The sequence below is a fragment of the Hippichthys cyanospilos genome, chromosome 14 (assembly GCF_059441005.1).
Source record: "Hippichthys cyanospilos isolate Australia breed blue-spotted pipefish chromosome 14, RoL_Hcya_1.0, whole genome shotgun sequence".
Classification (NCBI taxonomy): domain Eukaryota; kingdom Metazoa; phylum Chordata; class Actinopteri; order Syngnathiformes; family Syngnathidae; genus Hippichthys; species Hippichthys cyanospilos.
In genome coordinates, this window is record NC_142382.1 from 15,002,206 (window position 1) to 15,024,685 (window position 22,480).

A 22,480-nucleotide genomic window follows, 5' to 3' on the forward strand; every position below is an offset into this window, starting at 1 on the left:
GCAATCTCAATGAACAGGTCTATTTTAGGAAATTACCATATATAGACTGCATTGAGTTATAAGGCACATTATTGCACATTATGGGAAACAAACCATTTTAGCAAATTAGTCAAAATGTATTCAACTTCAATTCAACATTCAGACGTAAAAATATTAAAGGATTTTAGTACACCCTATAGTCCAAAAAAATCTGAGGAGAAATTTCATAACAAGAATGTCTTCTAAGCTATTGACATACTCTATGGGAATTCTGGGCTTGTAAAAGAACACAAACCTGATATACTGTATAGCAGGCAGTCATTACTTACGCTCTTGTATGAATGGCAAATAGTGGATACTATGGGTGTTTCCAGCCCATAATTGCACATGCACCCTTAGATTTTATCCCAGCACGCCTACTGTACATTTAAGCGATAGAAGTGTGTTAACATGCAGTATAGAAGATATAGAAGTGTACTGACATGCGGTCTTTTTTGAAACCTGAAATATACTTCACAAAATTCTAATTACATTATAATTATTATTTATTATCATTATTTTTATTATTATTGTTATTATATATATATATATATATATATAAACCATCTGTGTTTTAACTTAACCCCTGTGCAGAGTTGCCCATGGCTTTGGGGGGGTCCTTTAGGTCGAAGCTGTCCCCTGATATGACCCTGCAGCTTCATGCAACTGCATCTAAATGAGGCTCCATCTCCTGTAGCAGTCATAGACATGTCCACCCATAGATTATCTCCATGTTACTTTCGTTAGATAAGTGCTGGCTGAGAAAGCTGACAAAGATAGCAAGACTTCCCCTGTATGCTCAAAATAGACAATGCTCCATGACTGTGTCCTATACTCAGGAGGCTCTAGTTTTTTTTTTTTTGTTGTTGTTTTTTTTTTTCCCCTTCCTGTCTTGGGATCAGATAGGAGCAGGACCAAGCGTCGTTTAACACGGCATGAGCCGAGTGTGTCATTTCTGAGAAGATAAGGTGACACTGTTTCCGTATTATCTGGGTTGAGATGCGAGATGGTGAGCAGGAAAATGGTGGCAGGGAAACGAGCGAGAGGAGGAGAGAGGGAGAAAAAGAGAGCTAATGCTTGCTCAATGCTAATGTTGACGGCACAGACTGTGATTGAACTGATAATAAAGAAAGCGAGGAAGGGAGGATATATTTTCGTGTGGCCGTCTTCTAAATGTCACCGTGCAGCAGGGATGTAGATATACAGTAGAACAGTACAGTACAATAAAACAGGAGGGAAGTGGAAGAGAAGCCAAAAGCCACATACTTTCAAAGCTATGTGGAGAGGAATAAAGTTGGCGGGAACAAACGCCTGAAGCAGTCGGGACTTCCTGTGGTCCTAAATCATTTCATTGTCTGTCCTTACGTTGGAGCAAGACAGGCAGGATGCTCCCGGGGCAGGACGGGAAGACAGGAGACTTCACAGGGCTTTTTTTCCCCTCTTCGACTCCTCATCCGCTTTCATCTCAGCACCTCAGGTCGTGCCAAACATTATTCCTCTCTGACTATCAGTGCTCGTCACACACATACACACACTAATCTAGCCTCCTTCTTGTTTTAGTCACTATTATTTATAGCTCAGTCCTCTGATTCGTTTGACTTTTACCTTCACACAAATTGCCTTCGTTAAAATGGATGTACAATGTTTGAATGTCAAGAGAAAATGTATTTAATTTGCGAAGCTTTAGGGAAATGTTGGTTTTTATTTTCTTGTCTAAAATGTGCTGCCGACCAGTCAGATTTTCTCAAATTTGCATCTATAGTGCCTATATAGTACATACACTGTGAATACACTAAGTACACAATTATTTTGTGTATTGGACCTCAAAGACCGCATAAGTGAAGAAATCAGAAAAGGAAACTGATTTTAAATAGAAAGGCTAGAACCTGAATAATACAACATGCCTTATTTAAACTAGAAAACAAAGATTTACGATGACATCAATATAAAAAGATAAGTCAAGTGAGGAAATTTTCTAAATGAGTCTACCATGGAACTTCACTTCACATAACCTAAATAAGATTAAGCACTATCTGGATCTGGAACTTTGAATTTTCTGTGCTGAGAAGACCTACATTTTATACAGAATGGCACACACATTAATATTTTTTTTGCATTAGTATTTAGGGCATTATCTCTCTCTCTCTCTCTCTCCCCTTTTTTTTTTTTTCAATTATAAGAAAATACACATTTTAGTTTTGTTAGTGCTCTGACATGATGAAATCCTGTGCGCTTACCTCAATATTCAGACAATATTATGAAGTGTGTAAAGGGGATAAAGTTACAATCCAGGTGAAGGGACAATTTGATCTGAAAGTTTGACTCAAGCTCGCTCAAAACAAAAAAAAAAAAAAAAAAACGTTTAATCCATTGTGTTTCCATTCATAAAACGATGAAGAATTAAAAAAAAAAAAAAAATGCATCTGGCTTTACAGGAGCCATCAACAAGGTGAGTGCTGCTCCAGATAGGCCGACTCATACTGCACTCGGCCTAGCATGTTGTTTTGATCGTAGCTAGACTCAAGAGTTTCGATTTTTCAAAAATACTGTTAATTCTTTCGCAACATTGAAAAAGCAATGCAGCGTATGACTCATGTGACTGTCTGAGTTTGGAGGCGCTTGGGGCCAGTGTTAACCATTGTTTGTACAGTACTTTTAAATCTGCTGAGAAACATTTGTGACAGTTGGCCAACATGCACAAAGTTAGAAGCCCGCGGCTTTAAAGAAGGTTTTATTTCTTTAACAAGAACTGCTACAGATCCCAAACAGATGAAATGATCTCATTGGTCAACTCTCTGCTGTTTGAGACAAGTAGCCAAAGAATATTCAACACACTCACTTGGGTCATTGACATGGTAGCAAATGTTGAACCACACTAGGGTTCAATGAAGGAGAAGATGCACATCATCTAATGTTATTATTATATTATGAAAGCTTGAGTCATGCCAGTGGATCGCTTGTATGTGATGGATTCACTGACATGGCACTATAAAAGTCACTTGATACGAATCAGGCGCATTTGTGACATCAGAGTTCGCTAATGTTGCATGAGAGATTGTGGTTCCCAAGATCTGTCCAAAACATTCATCCCAAAGGTGTTTGACAGGGTTGAGGTAGAGGCTTTAGTTCTTCCATGCCAAACTCATCCAACCATTACTGCACCTTGATTTTCTACTTAAAGACAGTCATGTTACCACTGTATTTTAATTTATGGGTGTGGATGAACTTCTGTTCATATCCCATACTGTATTTTCCTATGATTTGGTATCATTTATAAAGGCAGGGGTTTCCAAACCCGGTTCTCAAGGGTCGGTATCCTGTTTTTCAGGTTTCTTTCCCAGAGACACCTGATTCAAAATGATCAGCAAGCTCAGCAGAAGCCTGATAACGATCCTGATCATTTGAATCAAGTGAGTAAAGGAAAGAAACCTGGAAAACATGCAGAACAGAAGCCCTCAAAGACCGAGTTTGGACTCCCCTGTCTTAAAATAAGTACTTCTTACTTAAAGACTCTCAAATTTTAACTAGTGTAAAAATGTGGTGTTTCATTTCAGGTGAAGTCAAGTCAAACATGCTATTAAAAATTAAATAATTTCATGTGCCCCCAACAGTCCAAACATGGTATTTTAAAGCCTATTGTGTTGAATATGAATTTAGCAGCAAAATCAACCTATTTTTATCCATCACAGCTAGTGGCCTTTTTGTCTCTTGCTCTTAACTAAAAATGACATTTGCACAGCATTCAGGTAATGACCAATCACACCACATGAGTTTAGTCATGTGACTTTTGCAAACTGAGCTGTGACTGGCCTGAACAGGTGTGATGTCATTTTCAGTTGACGGCAAATAACAAAATGGCCGTCTCTGAACTTGACAACTACGGGTGTATTTTGCTCCCTATTTCATATTTTTCTAATGTAAAATTATTCAAAATCCCATGTTTAAGACTAGTGAGACTGCAACGAACATATTATTGTAAAGAATATTTTTTTTCGACTTCTTCTTTAAGGTAAAGATTGGTTTTAGTCGTTCTCTATTTAGGATATTCAATACTAATACGACTGAAAAGACAAGCTGTTTGATGTAATGTGCTCAAATAGAGTCAAAATTGCATGTGTAGTTATTCCCCTTTAGAGACATTTTATAATTCTTTTTTGGACCTTTTTTAATCATGCATCTCTAACTACTTGTGTTAATGCCCTACAGTACATTACCAATGGATTATCTCAGTATGACAGTGCATAGAGACAGGAACAAACAATAAAGAAAATATAGAATGCCCCAGTTTGTGATGGTGCACAGCATGGCTGTGGCTCTATTTTTGGGTTTGCAGCGGTCTAGTTGCAACCATTGCTGCTCATCACAGCTCTCAAAGCTAACCCCTATTCCTCAGTCTCTCACCCCCTCCACCACTGACATCCCATGACACCCATTCACATGCGTGCAACACACAGTTGTACAAGCACACTCACATGTGATTGTGCAGAACATGGGATGCACTAAACAGCCGACTGGAAGGAAAGAGAGAGATACAGAGCAAATAGATGCTCGTTCGTGAGCACTGATGACCTTGTCCACTTTTGGCTCATTGCAAGTGCATGAAGTCCTATTGTTACTGTACATGTTTTGTTATTCAAGACAGAATTTGTCAGGGAAAAAAAATCCTGAGCAAAAAAGAAAACACATTCCCTGTTTTTCTCTTTAAATGTATTCATTGTTTAGTACAACTCAATACATTATGTTTGACTGCTATTTATTCACATTCCCTCTCTCTTCTCTCTTTCTATTTTGCATCCTGATGTATCATTTTTCCCTTCAACCATTGTCATTGGACTGCAAACCCAAACACCACCATCACAAACACCACTCTCCCTTTTCCCCCTTCAACCACCACCACCACATCCAGAGTCCCAGCCTGGATGTTGACGAGAACGGTACATTGGACCTGAGTATGAGCAAGCGTCTGTGCAGCGGTAGAGGGGACTCCGTACTCACCCCGCTAGAGCCCATGTCCCCCCAGCGGCAGGCTGCCCTTCTGGGCTCCCGCTGCTACGGCATGGGCGACGCTGCTGACTGTTGGGATCTCCCCGTAGACTACACCAAGATCAAACACATAGATGAGGACGAGAAAGAGGTAAAATGAAAAACACAAATTTGATAAAAATGACTTTTTTTTCATTTTGATATCACTCTATCAGTCACACAAAAAAAATATGTTATAGCGTAATGTTTTTTTTACATGTACTGTAGTGTACATGAGACACTACACAGAAAATATAGAGTACTTTTTTTTCTAACAAGATTGTATTAAGTCTTCGGACCTAAACAACGTAAAATTTAGAAGTATAATTGAAGTATTTTGTAAATCCAAGTATATTTTTTTCTGTTTAGACTGGCGTTGATGATCCTCTTTTAGGAGTAAAATGTATTCTAGAAATGTGTGGAGACAGACATATTGTGAATACGTTCAGCCCAAATTGATTACTTAATCTACAGCATGACAAAACAAGGTCCATAATGTCATAGTTGGATGAGTTTGGTTTGGAAGAACCAAATGGTCCTGACATTAACCACACCTCAGACCTCACACGTACACCCACGCAAAAAAAAAAAAAAAGACGCACAAGTCTTGCAGAAAAGTGTGATATGTGTGTGTCTATATTTCTACCTTAAAAATCACAATGAAGTCAATGAGGTTGAAATAGCTGTAATGAAGAGTAATGATACATACAGTAAATTATAGCATTACAGTGAGATTTGGGTGGGATGGATGTGGTTTCAGACAGCAGAGATTGATGATGCAGATGCTTAACTTCAAACTGTCTGCTCTGAGTCGGAGCTTAAAGCCTTTCTCCAAAATTCCACATTGTCAAACATTGCCGTTTGAATGTCTTCTGGCTCTCTCGTCTCCTGTCTCCACTTGCGTTCATATTTGGAAGGCCTCAAAAAGTAATTTTTAAACATTTCTGAGGCATTCTTAATGAAGTTCCTCTGTTTGTGTCATGTTCCCCACATCATGCTACTTTTTCTTCACATTTTGCTCTTCTCTGAGATGAATTATGCAAAGTAGCACCTTGGGAGGGAGACGGAATAGCTCATCTCATCAAAGAACTGCTGGAAATCAATGCACCACTGCTGGGTGCATCTGTCCATGTGCACAGGCGCCCCAATAATGTGCAACCTCTCTCTCTCTCTCTCTCTCTCTCTCTCTCTCTCTCTCTCTCTCTCTCTCTCTCTCTCTCTCTCTCTCTCTCTCTCCCTCTCTCTCGCTCTCTCTCTCTCGCTCGCTCGCTCGCTTTGTCTGCGTGATTATTGTGTATGACTATATGTGAGTGAAATCCAAAACTAGCCTACTTTTTTCTATACATGCGTGCGTGCTTCATATCTTTCTGATATTGGGAGTCCTCCATGATCCAGCCACACACATTCGCAGTTTAGGTACATCGGAATCATCTAGGGCAATTTCTGGACCTGTCTGTTCATAAGCCATACTGTACTTACACTGCAGGCCTGGAAGAAAGAAATAGGAAAGGGAATAGCATCAACTGCTGCCGTGCCCTGGTTGCACAGTGCACACACTGCAGACAAAGCGCGGCCCTATTTATAGTGATACGACACGTTATTCCCATCTAGCGGCCGAATTGTGTATTACAAGAACAAGCCCCAGCCAACTGCTGAATTGTTTTTAAGGAAAAAAAATCGATACTGCACCTGTACCTGCAGTGAAGCTCACAAAGTAGATCCAATTCTGATAACATGGGTAGATTCAAGAAGAACATCCATCAACATCCACGTTGAAATACCATCCATCCATGGACCTTTCGACACCACTTGACTTCATTTAGGTCACGTTTGAGCGCGAGTAGCTGACTTTGGGTGGGAAACACCTTGAAATTTTGGTCATTTGCAGAGCACATCAAGACAGCCGTTAATACTTACATCAATGTATGTTAACAATTTAAAACATTCAAATACACTTATGTGCCGGAAAAATACTCACTCAAGGACAGTGGGAACATTTACATAAAAAGGACAGAGCTGAAATTCGAAGCACAGAACGAAGATGCATATGACATGTTTTTTTTTTTTTAATTGTTCATGTCATCGCTGTATATTATTTTGTAGCATAGGAGCGAGAACGGCTCAATTAGCAAAAAAAAAAAAAAATGCAGTTCTTACATTTCTGTCGCACATGATTAGAGTGTGATAAATTCGATTCATTTTACCTATTATCATATTACCCTATCAAAATAACAGACTCTCAAATTAATCAAATGATGTATATTAGTTTCCTTATTGAGCAGATAAGGGTATATATAACTTGGTGGAGAATTGAGGTAAAGCCAACTTAAATGCGCTAATAGAAAAAAAACATCTTTTTTGTATGACGTCATCTCCTTCTCCCTTTTCCGCATCCTCCTTTGTGTTTCGCAGGATGACCTTGACCCCTTCCAAGATCTACTGGAGGACCGTTCCTTCACCACAGACGTAAACATGCCCAGTCCCAAGCCCAAATACACCCAGTGCAAGGAGAGCAAGAAGGACCTGATAACGTAAGAGTCAGCCTACAATGACTTATCCATCTTATGTAGACACCTGCACCCTCCATTCAAGCTCCATTCAATCATTATTTGTAGAGCACCACTTACAGAATCTTGCCCTTTCCCATCCTGTTCTGTGTGCTCACCTTTTTGTTTTATTTAGGAACTTTATACTTATTAGACCACACTGAATCAGGGCAATCTTTTTTCGTACATAGTTAAAAATTGACAAGGAATTAATATTCTGTAGATGGTGTCATTCTCAGAGAAATTGACAAGGAATTTATAGTCTGTAGATGGTGTCATTCTCAAAAAAAAAATCATACTGAGTGAACAATAAGGCTTCTTTTAATCTTACACAACATCTAAAATAGCTGCCCCAGCCATACAATGAATCACAGACAGTTGAAGCTAAACTGGAAACAATGGAAGTCGAGAAAATCTCAATCAACACCCTCTTTTGTGTAATTTTCACATTTTCTTCTCCTCTCCTTCGGCCTTATAAATCTGTCTATTTTTTCGGTGACAGATGTCCCACACCGGGGTGTGACGGAAGTGGTCACTTGACGAGCAATTTCGCCTCACATCGAAGGTGTGACTTCCTTTTTTCCTGGTGGTCTCCAACTATTTATTGTTTTCAGCTTACCTCGAATATGCTGTCAAAAGCTATTTGATATCTGGAAAATTAACATCGTCAGATAAGTGTAACCCCATTTTAAAGGCAACATTTAGTACATTTGGAATATTGCATATAAACCAAAAAAAAAAAAAACCTCCTCTTTTTTAAATCCCAGCTTTCATGGTTAAGAGTACGAAGGTTAAAGCAGAACGACTGACTGGCAAATGTTAAATAGTTCTTTAAGAGTCGTCCTCATGTCACGTTTCTCATCAAGTCAATCATTTCTTTGAAAACATGCACACTAATGTACTATATTAACGGTAAATTTGGTGAATTGTTTGGTGAGCGTGCGCATGTTCAGACACTAATACAGCAACGAACAAAATGCCCCCCACATATCATAATTGTTTTGCATTTTCAAGTATTTGTTCATCTGAATTTTACTACAACGTTTTGGGTTTCTCGTCACTGTTTTGTTGCTAATGTCAGGGTGTATTTCTCAGTCTCTCAGGTTGTCCATTAGCTGATAAAAGTATTCGGAGTATGCTGGCCAACAACGCGCAAGAACTCAAGTAAGGCGTGAGATCACTTGTATGATTTACACTTCTGGCTTTGTTCTTGTTTCAAATAAGACAACGTGACAACAAAGTTGGTCTCCAAATGAGTCTCCTTGCCCATAATGACTATAATCTGTATTTAATCTGTTTCCTTGATGTAAAGTCCCAGCAGAGAATTATTGCACAATTTACTTGTACAGGTGCCAATTTGCCTTTTCTCTTTAGTCCCTTTATTCTCTCATCAAGGTGATCAAAGAAGAACCCATAGACCTGACTTTTGAAGCATTAATGCATCATCTCAGTCAGCTGATCAAAAAAGCTACATCATTTAAAAAAAAAAAAAAAAGTTCTTCAACAATTGTATTAACAAGAATATTGTGTAAATCTGTAGTGTGATTGGAAACGAAAATGGTTGTATCCTCTTTGTTTTTATATTATGGTGATACCAGGCCCTGAGCCCTTTTTGTGTTTTTTGCCCCAGGTGCCCGACACCAGGGTGCGACGGTTCCGGACATATCACTGGCAACTACGCCTCTCACAGAAGGTACACAACACTGTCTTCACCAGAAATAGATCAGCTGCACTCTTATGAACAGTGTCCATATATATGCTTACCTATTATTATTTCTCCATTTGCAACAATTCCTTTGTAGCCTATCAGGGTGTCCACGGGCCAGAAAAAGTGGAATAAAGATCATCCACAGCAAAGAGAACAAGGAAGACCAAGAACCCATCAGGTAATACAAGCATAATATATACTGTGTGTGTATGTATGTGTGTATGTATGTATGTATGTATGTATGTATGTATGTATGTATGTATGTATGTATGTATGTATGTATGTATGTATGTATGTATGTAGGTAGGTAGGTAGGTAGGTAGGTAGGTAGGTAGGTAGGTAGGTATGTATGTATGTATGTATGTATGTATGTATGTATGTATGTATCTATCTATCTATCTATCTATCTATCTATCTATCTATCTATCTATCTATCTATCCATGATGATGTTTCATATATATATATATATATATATATATATATATATATATATATATATATATATATATATATATATATATATATATATATATATATATATATATATATATATATATATATATATATATATATATATATATATATATATATATATATATATATATATATATATATATATATATATATATATATAGTGAAACATTCTTTTGTTGTACCATAAATAGAAAGAAGGTTGAAGAATTCTTTGTAGTTTTATGTATGTCGTTTTTGTCTGTAGTTTAAATTACTACACCAGTGGTTCTCCAAAAGAGGTACGGGTACTCCTGGCGGTACTTGAAGGAACTCCAGGTGGTACTTGAGATTTTAAATAAAACAAACAAACATGCAAAAACATTTAAGAATAATTGTTGCGTTAATTAAATGTTTCAAGAAAATATACGGTAAGTTCAGACAACAAATTTTATGTTCAATAGGTAAAACCCTGATGGCATGTTATACGTTTTTTTTCTTTGTTTGTTGTTTTTTTTACACAAAAATGCTTTGCACTGGTTAAGGGGCACTTGACTGAAAACATATTTCACAGGGGGTACACCACTGAAAAAAGGTTGAGAATCACTGTGCTACACAATGCAAATTTTGATTTTTTTGATTATCCCGCACTCATCAATATTCCAAGTAAATAAATGATAGACTAATACTAAAACTAATAACACTAAACAAAAATGAAGTGTTTTGAGGGGAAGCAACATTAGCTAACAAGCCATCTTGTTAAAAATTAATTAGAACTAACTGAACTGACTGAAAACAAAACAAAAACTATCTACAGTGAATAATAGCCAACTTTTAGAAACCAGATACATTTAAACTCCCTCAAAAAGTAAAGTTCCTACAATGTGACTGAAAAGTACTGTACATTACACTCTAGTCTTGCATGTGTATGGGTATTCCGCATGTACAGTATATAATGTCAAGGTACCTGACATGATGAGACGGAGTTGTTGACTTGAGAATGTTGTTATTCGGCGAGGCGGAGATTGTGCAGTGTTTGGTCCGTTCCTGCAGAACCACCAAGAGAGAAGTGAGTGATTGACAAGCAGAGAGGCAGCGAGAGATTGATTGGACGTTACCTAAATCCCTCAGTGGGCTTCTCCCGGCCTCACTCCTGCAGCCAAATTGATTTCTCTTGTGGTGCAGAACACAAACAACACACTTGGGCTATTTTCAAACTAAATGTTTGTTGAAGGGTGATGCACCACATGCGAGACTGCTAGAATGACTGGCTTCCATTGAAAAATGTGATATGTATATGGGTGCCATTAAACAACATTTAATCAAAAGGTGGCTCTCGATCGAGCTTTCTTTTGTGTACTTTTCATGTTCTCCTTGACCTTGTGTGGGTTTCCCCGGGTATCCTTCCACAATCCAAATAATAGGCATTATTTTGAATAATGACTCTTAATTGTATATCAGTGTGGATGGTGATTTGTCTGTGCTGTATGTGCTCGGTTAATGGCTGGCGACCAGTTCAGGTGAAGCCCTTACCCAAAGATAGGCAAGCCTACAAATCACCTGATGAGTTCAAGAGCTACAGAAAAGGGATAGATGCATATGGATGGTTGCCGAGGCTCAGTGTACAAGTGTACTGAAGTTGTGGGGCTCTGACTGCATTAGCAGTGCGATAAATGAAAGCACATGCAAATGAGGTGACAATTATCTGTGCAAAGAAATCTAGTTTCATTATTTTTTGGAGTCTTTTATTTATGCAGATCAAACATCAGCTGGTTCGTGTGAGGCAAACGTATCATATGAACATAACATCTGTTTTTGCACAAGAAAGCTTTTCTTAGGTGAGAATATTTCAGAGATTTTAACAGACAGGTAGATATTAGATATTCAGAGTATTAAAGCAGTTGTCTGGGCATCACATTAAAGTGTTAATTAACAAAATGCACATCAACAACGTTCCTGTTCAAAAGGGTATCTTTGTAACATCCATATGAAAGTCTGAATATTGTCATGGGAGAGGCCCCCGAGAAACAATCAAACAAAGCATAAAAAAGTATCCCCACACTATCATTACTTTAATTCCCCTGTTGAAAAAAAAACTGTCAAAATCTGTTTTAGTTAATTAAAACGACATGTAATAGTGCTCGAGGATCAATGTGTTAAAAAAAAAAAATCAAAAGTCATTCTAAGACAGTGATTTCCAACTGCTCTATACTGTACATTAATGTTCCAGTGTTGAATAATGAACTTTTACCTCGTTTTACCTCGGATTTTATTTATTCATTACAAATAATGTAAGTTTGTTCATCTGTCTATGCCAACGATAAAGGCAGGCAGAACAATAAAATTATGCCTTAGATGGCTTCTTAGATGGCAGAAGGTGCAATTAACCTGTTTCATTTTGCGTTCATAAAACAGAAAGGACAGCTTTGTGTTGTGTAAGACCACTTTTCACACTAAATCTTTTTGTGAGTAAATTGAGAATAGATTATCAATGATGCCCATGTAACGTTTTGTGACATTTTTGTTTGGTATTGTTCTGTAAGAGATTATATATATATATATATATATATATATATATATATATATATATATATATATATATATATATATATATATATACAGAATTTTTTTTTTTTTTTATGCATGTGCATACAGTTTGTGCCATGGCTCGAAAGAGGAAGGACAGCTCTTCCTAACTGTCTAATCTGCTTCAGTTTATGGCAAAGATAATTAAAAAGACATTACCTGTTTAAAAAAAAATAGTCAAAGCCATTATTTTTATCTCAAACCAATCATTCACAATTTGCAGAGACAAAATCTGTTCTTCTCAAGCCAAACACTATCCTCACCAAAATCTATTCGATAAGATTTAACATGAGCAATTATTCTCATCCCTATTGGACCAGCTATAGTGCGTTGCATGTGATGAGGCTGTCGTTTTAAACTGTTGAACATTTAGTGTTTAGGATATGAAAAAACAGAAAGTTTAGAGAATCTACACTTACTGTGATTACTGAGTTTTCCATTTTTCATCTGATGAAAATTTTTGAGATAGTCTGCCAGTGCTGAGATTTGTCCTGAATGCATCCGCTTTTGATCTAGGAGGCAACAATTCTTCTGTCTATGTAGAAATGTAGCTGCATCAACGCCTTGTGCAAACAAATGACCTATGACCTAATGGTCCACTGTACTCAATATAAATATGATCGAACAATGCAGATCAATACAACTACAGTACTAGCATATGTCCTCTGTGCATGTTTGCCTCTTGACCCGACAGGTGTCCGGTGCCTGGTTGTGATGGTCAGGGTCATGTGACAGGAAAGTATGCATCCCACAGAAGTGCATCAGGATGTCCCATAGCTGCCAAGAGGCAAAAGGATGGCTACCTAAATGGCATCCAGTTCACGTGGAAGTCTGGCAAGACGGAGGGAATGTCCTGTCCCACACCTGGCTGTGACGGCTCGGGTCATGTCAGCGGCAGTTTCCTGACACACCGAAGGTACAAATTAACATCCATGAATGTAAAAGTTTATTAGGTCAATCAATTAAATCCATAGTTATTTGGACAATTCAACAACTGCAATGAAAACGAGGAAACAGATCTCCTGTTACTGTAAGAATTGTCTATCCATGTATACAACGGCTAACATGAACATTCTTAACACTTCTGCCTGCATTTTAATAATAAGGCAAATAATTAGAGATGAGCAGTTGCTGATGGATCAGCAAGTGACGAAAACATTTTGAAAATGACAGGCTAAGACAGCCAGAACAGTAGAATTCATCTGGCATTCTGATCTGTCCTTGTACTTACCAGCATCTGTGTCACCTGACACCATAGTTAATGGTTTATCACCCAGCTAAATCTTCCACATTTTTGAGAAATGCTTTAATTGCTATATACTTGGGAGCACGGACGTATATGCTGAGCCTTAACACAAGTAAGCATACATACATGCACCCAGGAACAACTGAAGAGCATAAAAATACATAAGTATACAGTAGCTACTATGAAGAGGAAAAATGTCTTTAGTGCATGGCACTCAGCAACACTTTCTCTTCATTGAGATAGCTAGGATGAGTCATGGTTTCATGAGCTAAAATGCATACTGTACACTACACAATGTTGCTCAATCGATTCACTGTAAAGTCCTAAAGTGAAAAGAAATGTTTAGGATAAGTATTAAAGCGATGTTATTTTGCTTTTTAAATTTGACGAATGAATTAATCACTTGCACATAAGGAGGTGACAGCCTTTAAGTAACCAATGGGCACATTGCAAAGTGTCGATCTCACTCAGATTGGCTCATAGCCCGGAAATGCAAGATAAAAGTTTTAAAATTCCACCCAAAACGGCATTATCTAGTTAAAAAAAAAAAAGATCATTTGAAGACATCTTCCAATTTGTATTTTGTTTTATGCAATCGTTTCTGTTCATGGTTTTGGAAAGAATGACTCCAAATTGAATCCAATCTAATACCACCCAGATTGACCCTAACCCAGATTGTCAGGGGCACACTTTACACCAACGTCCAGCAGTCAGGTTGATTCATGCATGCTAGGCATTGTGGTGTGGGTTTAGTGTTTATTGTTATAATCTTATTTTATTTACTAAGATAATTGAGTGATTAAGGGTTTAGCTTTGGCTTTTAGTTCAAGAATATGTTTTGTTTTTGTTTTGTTTTTTTTGAGGGTGGAGTTTGGTGACAAGCTATGATGGAAGTGCCATTAATAATTGGCTGAAGGACCGACAATACCTGTTTGGGTAAAATTGTAAAAAACAATGAACGACAACGACGGAACGGAGTCGACGTATCAACGGAACTGTTAATGACGAACTGGCTAAAAATTTTAAAATGGTCACCTGCAAGTAATTAACATATTTACATATTTAATATTATATTTTGCATTAAATGACTGACCTTGAGGCAGCATGGTGGTCTAATGTTTAGCACATCTGCAAATATGTACTTTTTATCGTTTGAATCTCAACGCTGGCCTTCCTGAGTGCAGTTTGCTTCCTCACAAAAAAATACCAAATAAATTCTCACCTGTTTGGGGTTGGAGGCCATTTAGAGGGGCTTGAACACCCACAAACATGGGCTACCAATGCCTATGTACCACATTCCAAAAATGGCAGAAATGGTCAAAATGAGTACGAGAGTGAATGATTGTTTGAAAAGGGATGGACGGATGGATGGAAAAACTTGTGTTGGGGCTATCCATATTTACAAATAAAAATCATTAATAATCACAAATGTTTTAATAATAGGATGTCATTCGGCATTACACCCACAACTACTGTACAGATTGGCCAAACCCAGCAAAATGCAGTCAAAAACTGTTTGATGATCAATAAACAGCTTGAAACATAGTACTATGACATGTTGCAAGCAAATACAAACTTTGAGAGCTAATTTTAGTGATTAGAATATCGGTCAACAGGTATATAACCTCAGCGGTTGTCATATTTGCTTGTTGCACTGTATTGTGTGCAGTAGTAGGAATGATGCATGCATGACTGACTGTGTTGCAGACTTTATACCGACCCCAACATTTAATTTGTCATTGCTTTTCCAGTTTGTCAGGCTGTCCACGTGCCACCTCCGCCATGAGGAAAGCAAGGCTCTCCGGAGTGGACATGCTCACAATAAAGCAACAGCGCAGCAGCAATGGTACCCACAACAATGACTTGCATTCACAATGAAGGCTTTCAAAATGTGTTGACTATCCTTGATTAAGGCCAGGTTGTAAATAATGGCAGACAGGAGTGACACCAATCCGAAAGTAATCTGCACATAAACCTCTCATTGATTAACTGAGCTGCATAACGTGCTGACACTTAACTTTAGGCTTTTTTGAATTTTAGACGCTCATAAATGCTGAGAGAAGATCATAATCCAAAGTTGTCTGAGATTCTTTCTTCCTTTAATTGACTAAAATGATCCATGTCAAATATTTCATGGCGGTGAAGATTCATCAGTCTCATAATGCCTTTCATAATTTATCGCTGCTGGGTTTTAATGTGCCATTTTAATGATCCCCATCAAATATGAAGTCTGTTGTAATATTTTAGACTTTTCTGAGGCCTTGTGCTAACAAGTGACTTGCTGCTCTGCAGGCTTGGATCACGAAGAGGAGCTCAAACATCTGGATGAAGAAATCAAAGACTTAAGTGACTCAAATTCCCAAGTGGAAGCAGACATGATCAAACTCAGAACTCAGGTAACTCATTGACACATTCACATTCATCCCACCTGTGAATGAGAAATGCAAGTCACCTCTGTAAGCCCTGCGGTCTCTTCTCCCCTCAGATCACCACTATGGAGTCCAACTTGAAGTCCATGGAGGAGGAAAACAAGGTGATTGAACAGCAAAATGACTCTCTCCTGCATGAGCTGGCCAACCTCAGCCAGTCACTGGTTAACAGTTTAGCTAATGCCCAGCTCCCCCATATGGTAAGGGCCCCAAGGAGCAGCAAGCCAGACAGTTGCAGTAAATAATCATTGCAGAGAAGCTTGATGCTTAGAATTATGTATTTGCGGCAATGTTGTTATGTATGTGTGTACACTGAAAAAAGGCTCTTGAATGTACAGTTTTTAAAGAGTGTTGGTTGCGTGCAATAAAATCATGTTTCATTAACCAGAATATTGCACAAATAAAATTACTCAATTGAGAATTCAAAGAGAAAAAAGCTCTTTCTGTGATAGCTACATGAGTAATGCTGGGACCTTGATGGGGGATGGGCATAGACAATCATAAATGTATTGTGGTCATTACTGCTAAAATCATTTTTAGAGGATAAATGTGGAGAAAAATGAAGAGGACTGATAAAATCATTTTTAGAGGATAAATGTGGAGAAAAATGAAGAGGACTCTAATTAATATTTCTACATTGAAAAGACCCTTGATGCCCTTATTTCAGTGTACAAATAATCATTCAATTTCTCTCTTTTTAGTTTGTTTGGCATTTAATATCAATTAACTATTTTTTAGAAATCAAATTAATTCATGATTTTAATTTATTTCATGCAATGACATGGCTCTGGTGTCATTCCGATATACAGTCACCTCCAAAAGTATTGGAATAGCCAGGTTAAATCATTTGTTTTTCTTGTATGCGTATTGAAGACCTTTGTGTTACCTAGACAAAACTTCAAGTATTTACATTAAATGTTCCCCTGCCCTGTGGAGGTTTGCAGTGATGTCACGTCTTTGGGCGTCTCTTCACACCTCCCACAATGTTTCTCATCAACTGCAGTTGGTGCATTTCATAAACCTGTTCAAAATCTGTTGTTCAAAACACCAGTAGTGACTTTTTCCCCCCGACATTCAAAATTGTTGCATAGGCTATGCCCAATTTTTGTGCAATAGCTTTGGTCATTTTTTCCTTTTCGCTCTGCTTCAAAATAGTTTGCTTTTTCTGTTATAGATGGCTTTCTAGTCTTCATTTTTGCTTCACAGCAAATGCCATTTTCACGGCGAAACCCAAAGCCAAAAACAAACATCATGTGATTTTTATGCAATTAATCTTAAACACACCCGAATAACTACAAACACCCATCAGTCACATCATTTTGTTCACTTAAAAAGTGGGTGGCTTCAAGCACAAGGTGTTCAACATGGGGTCACTTAACACATCTAGATGCAAAGTTGAAATGGAACAAATACCTTTAGAGAGCAACGTACCACTCAATTGGAGACATTTAATACGACATAATAAACAATGTTATATTCCTTATTTATTTTTTTACTCAGGTATAATATCCTTCATTTAAGCAGTTACATGTCAGAAATGTGCATTTTATAGATGAGTTTTTTCTTTTTTTTTTTTACTTTTTCAAGAAGAGTCAGTCATTAAACATTCGATGCAACACCATTAGATTATCAGTCCGCACAACCTTGACTGAGATGTAGTCTGTGCCTTTAGTGATGAGTTATACATGTGGCAGCTGTTAACAGTATTTGAATTGTCTTTTACTTTTTGCTATTGAAGATAAATTACTGTACTACGCGCATTTGGATGCTCATTGGAATAACCCTAACCCTAGAGTAGAGACATGCAAGTACATTTGTTAGTAATGCAGAAAATGCTAAGGAAATATCTACAGTACTTGTAGATGAAACCATCTAAGAGCCTGTATGTTCCTTGTTTCCACAGAAACCGCTGACACACAAAGAACCTCTTCTTCGGACTAACAGCTGTTTACAGCTCCACCAGCAAGTAAGTCTTTGAAGTTCTCTTTGACTCCATTTAAAAATAAAAGGAATAAATAAATAGAAAACCTATAATTTAGCAACATAAATCTGGATTGTACAAAATGAAAACCTACAAAAATGTTACAATACAACTGAAGGTGGTGATCAGCTGAAACATGAAGCGTTGATGAAGGACAGCAGCCCAAATAAACAGCATTTGACAGGAAAGTATGACCAAGGTGTGAGTAGATAGACTCCTCAAGCTATGCCTTTATTGACCTTTCATAAAATTGTGCACTTTAAGACTTACTTTCCTTAAGAATTTCTACTGTAACAATGTTTTCCTATGTATTTGTGTAAGGGGCCCAACAAAATAAAAGAAAAAAATAATAACGGTGCCTTTCAAGGGACCAAGGACCACAACAGTATTTGAAGGGGTACATTAATTTAAAACGTGCGTGCATGTGCGTGTTCCTGTATTACAAAAATCATGTTCAGTTTGATTTCGTTTAGTTTGGTTGGTTTACTGTCATCCATTTTCGATTGCCACTTATTCACACCAGGGTCGCAGGTTTACTAGTGCCTAGCCCAGCTAGAACTGGTTGTCAGTCAATTGTGGGGCACACAGGGACAAACAGCCATTCACAGCTAATGGCAATTTAGAGTGTTCAATACTGTACACTTACCGTGCGTGTTTTTGGAATGTGGGGGGAAGCCAGAGTGCCTCCACGCGTGTACGGGGGGAAGATGCAAACTCCACACAGGAATATCTGAGTGTGCTAGAATTGAACTCAGGACTCTGAATCGTGAGGTGGCCCTAGTTCAGTGAGGAAAAAAACGTATTCCCTAATGAGCCTCCACTTTTGCCATTTCATAGCTATTCCAATTTAAAATGCAGTCCAATTTAAAATCCAAGTTCAAGAGTTGGCTTTAGATAAAGTGCCCGGGGGCCCTGTCAACAGGGTGTGATGTACAAGGAGCACTGGAACCCAACACTATAAATTCTGTTTTCTACTCATTGAAATTCCAGACGTTTAGCCCCATCCAGGGACAGTCCTGTCTGGAGGCAAAATTAGGTGGAAATAGTGTCCCTTTTGCTCTGCAGGACATAGATTTCGGGGCAGTTAAACACTTTCTTAAGAAAGAAAACCAGGGGCGGCCAAAAAAACAGCAGGGACCCCTGAATTGAGCCCTGTGGAACATCAAAACAATGGGGCAGAGCAAGACGCAGAGCAACTACGACCCAAGACTAGTAACAGTGCTTTGCAGCACCTTAAAACATGACTAGAAAACCTCTGCGATAGTACGTTTATCGAAAAACATGTTCATCATATCCTGCAGGATTTCTTGGAAATGGATCCAAGCTGACAGCATACCTTGATCATGACCAAGATTCTTTTCCAGAGATACATGCATTTATTAAGTCACTCTCTCTCTTTAAGTCCTGCGTAAAATCTTTGGATTTGGATCTGTATGTTGTCCTAATCAGTAGTTCATATTTATATTAGCATGTCACAATGAATCTGTTACTCTAATAGCTTCACGTTGTGCTTTTGTTCCTTCAGGAGCCAATTGAACAAAACTTTGATGCCTATGTCACTTCCTTAACGGACATGTACACAACCCAAGACCAGTATCACAGTCCGGAAAACAAAGCCTTGTTGGACAACATCAAGCAGACGGTCCAAGGGATCCCAGTGTAATCATTTGGGAACAACTGCCTCATGTTTCACCCTTGCAAGAAGTGGGCCATGTCTCTGAATCCTCAAGAGCGAGTGAAAGTTCCTTCTCCTTGGTGCAGAGCAGTTACATATAATGTACAGTGTTAAATATTCGGAATACTTTAAGAAAGAGAGTTATTATGCTTAGCAAGAGACATGACAATTTCTTTTTGTTTTTCGGAGGGATGTCTTGCTTTGAAGAAGAACGCAAAAGCATAAACAGCAAAATAGTTTTTGAGGACATTTTGTACGTTTTCATATGAGCTGACTGTCATGTAATGTTTCTAGCTGCTCACATATGCACATTTTAGTGTATACTACTGAACAGTAACCTGATACTAATGGAACATGAGTTCTTTTTATTGCTTGACCACAGAGCATTTTAGATCCAAAAAAACCAACAACAACAAAAAACAAAGGCTGAGATGAACAGTAATCTAAAAGGACAAAAAGACAAGAGGTTACAATAATTTTTTGCCTCAATGGGTGGTTTTCATTTTTTCTTTTCCTATGTCTTGCTTGTGGTGTGTTCAGGGCAAGAGCTGACTTGCAAATTATTTTTGACAATGCTTGAAAAAAAATGTGTTTTCTTTTCATTAAAAAAAAAAAAAAAAAAATGTGTAGCTGAAGTGGGGGGGAATTGTAATTGGTGCTGTAACTGAATCCGGAAGGGGGAAACTGACCGTTCGTATGAATGAATGTATGTATGAGCAGTTATATTGTAAACATCATTACACGGAAACCCGATGGTGGAAATCCCATTCTTTCGAAGACCAAATTAATTCACAGGGGAACAGATCTGTGCAGTGCATGTAGGGTCACATGCATCTCATCATATAATCGCAATTCCAACTGTAAAGACAACGACCTAGATATATCATTCATATACTCCTGTTTAATCCAAATTGTGTTGCTAGAATCAATTATTACTCAAGCAATATGAAAAGAAAATCATTTGTTTATTGTAATTACGAGATACAATCTGCAAAGGGACAAAATATAGGCTATATGCAATTTCTTGTTTATAAACAAAGTGGAGCAACACTAATCTTTTTAATATAGCTATGTAAAATAGTGATTTTTTATACAAATCTTTTAATACAAAAAGTTTTTTTAAATAATATGGGAGGAATCCGATTGTTGCGTTCTCAAAGTGAAACGTTCGTTCCACTCTGTTTCTGTAATATTTTGCACAGGGACACCTTCGTTTCCATGTTCTGATGTTCGTACAGAACTAAAAGCAGTACCCGAGAGGTGAATAGGAGGGTTTTGTAAAGAGTATTTATAGACAGCAGGACTTACAGGGTCACTGTCCCCATCCATGTATGTGCCAGTCGACTATTTGCACTTGTCCTTGAAGATATTATCCTTACATATGGCGACGTGCAATTTTCCAGGTGACCTCTTTGGCACACGATTGGAGCAACGAACAGTTTGGAGCCACTGTGTGGATTAAGTACCACTGAAAAAGGAAGAACAGGGAAGAGGATGACTATAACCATAGCAGTTGTACTGTAGGCTATTGTAAAAACATGTTCATTTTTGCTATGTTTTAGGAAGATGAAGTTATCCCCCAGCAGCACTTTATATCTAATCACTGTACAAAGGAATTAAGTAATCAATCAATTCAAAAAAAATAAAAATACAGAAGACAACAAAGGCCTAGTGAAACGAGACATTTTGAGAGGGTGATACAATCCAGCATCACACACCCAGCGTGACTGTATGCACCTCTCCATTCTCTTGTTCTAGTAGTTAGCGCGGTCATCAGAATTTGCCTTGTCCAGAGCGAATGGAGCTGCATCTCATCAAAAATGAACTTTGCCGTTCACTTCCAGAACTCTCTCCCGCGCATCATCCATTACTGCATTCGCATTTCCCCACGGCATTGTGTCTGCAGCTTTTTGCCAATATAGTGATGCTTCAGTAGAGTAATTGCTAGTACAAGTTTTTTGGATTAATTGTCATTATGTCAAAATGGAAAAAGGGATTATTAAAGCACAAACTGCTCATCTGGCATTGGTACGTAAATAACAAATCTTTGAAGAGTTATCTGTGACTATAGGGAACACAAAAAAGTTGCAACATATTAGAATGATGACTTTACATTAAAAAAAAAAAAGATTGTGAGCTTATCAGATTTTATGACCTTATTTGCACCATTTAATTTTGAGATGGGTTTCAGTGACCATGAACAAAGACTGGATTTTGTATAAACTATTGTGCTCTCTGTGGAACTGAAGTTTGATTTATTTTTGTACGACACAGCATGGATTTGTTGACATTTTAATTTTGCTATAAATGTGTGAGATCACAAGTTGCTGTGATATTTCATTTATAAATTGTGAACTTTGTACAATTTTGTCATGCTGGATGTTGACACATCTTACTCGAATAAAGAAAATGTGTTGCCAGAGGCCTGTAAGTTCTGCCTCATGTTGTGTTTTGTTTTTTCCATTGTAATTCGCCCTTAAACCTATTTTTGGAAGAGTAAGGATTGTTAATTTATGTCAAAATTTCTTTATTTGCTGGTTTGACTGACACACAGCACAACAGCATTGCTTTGTATTGTGCATTCCGTGTTATTTTAGAATTGCTACAATACAGTTGGGGTGCAATAGTCCTCGCTGTATGCTCCTTAGTCATCACTTTTAACATGGTGAAAGGCAAAAAGAGCTTCTCCCAGGTGTCTTCAAGGGAACTTGAAGTAAAAAAAAAAATGTTTACATTAGTACGCTCTATGCGGACCCAGTACTACTCGAAACATGGTGTTCTGATTAATATTGCATTTGTGGAACATGAATTAAGCAGC

At 37.8% G+C, this 22,480-nt stretch overlaps 1 protein-coding gene across 9 annotated transcripts in view; it reads left to right on the plus strand.

Annotated features, from left to right (window-relative positions):
- myt1lb (myelin transcription factor 1-like, b) overlaps positions 1-22,093 on the plus strand; it is a 129,409-nt gene extending 107,316 nt beyond the window's left edge. For 3 of the 9 annotated variants that reach the window (XM_088432962.1, XM_088432961.1, XM_088432964.1), the window contains exons 12-23: positions 4,925-5,152; positions 7,453-7,571; positions 8,089-8,151; positions 8,682-8,750; positions 9,217-9,279; positions 9,389-9,472; positions 13,026-13,247; positions 15,329-15,423; positions 15,870-15,973; positions 16,063-16,206; positions 17,910-17,972; positions 19,513-22,093. In XM_088432962.1, coding sequence (XP_088289088.1) covers positions 4,925-5,152; positions 7,453-7,571; positions 8,089-8,151; positions 8,682-8,750; positions 9,217-9,279; positions 9,389-9,472; positions 13,026-13,247; positions 15,329-15,423; positions 15,870-15,973; positions 16,063-16,206; positions 17,910-17,972; positions 19,513-19,650 — 1,392 coding nt within the window. In that variant the 3' untranslated portion in view covers positions 19,651-22,093. The remainder of the gene's footprint in view (positions 1-4,924; positions 5,153-7,452; positions 7,572-8,088; positions 8,152-8,681; positions 8,751-9,216; positions 9,280-9,388; positions 9,473-13,025; positions 13,248-15,328; positions 15,424-15,869; positions 15,974-16,062; positions 16,207-17,909; positions 17,973-19,512) is intronic. The other 6 variants (XM_088432963.1, XM_088432966.1, XM_088432965.1 and 3 more) reach the window with 5 other exon arrangements.
- Positions 22,094-22,480: the final 387 nt, after the last annotated feature.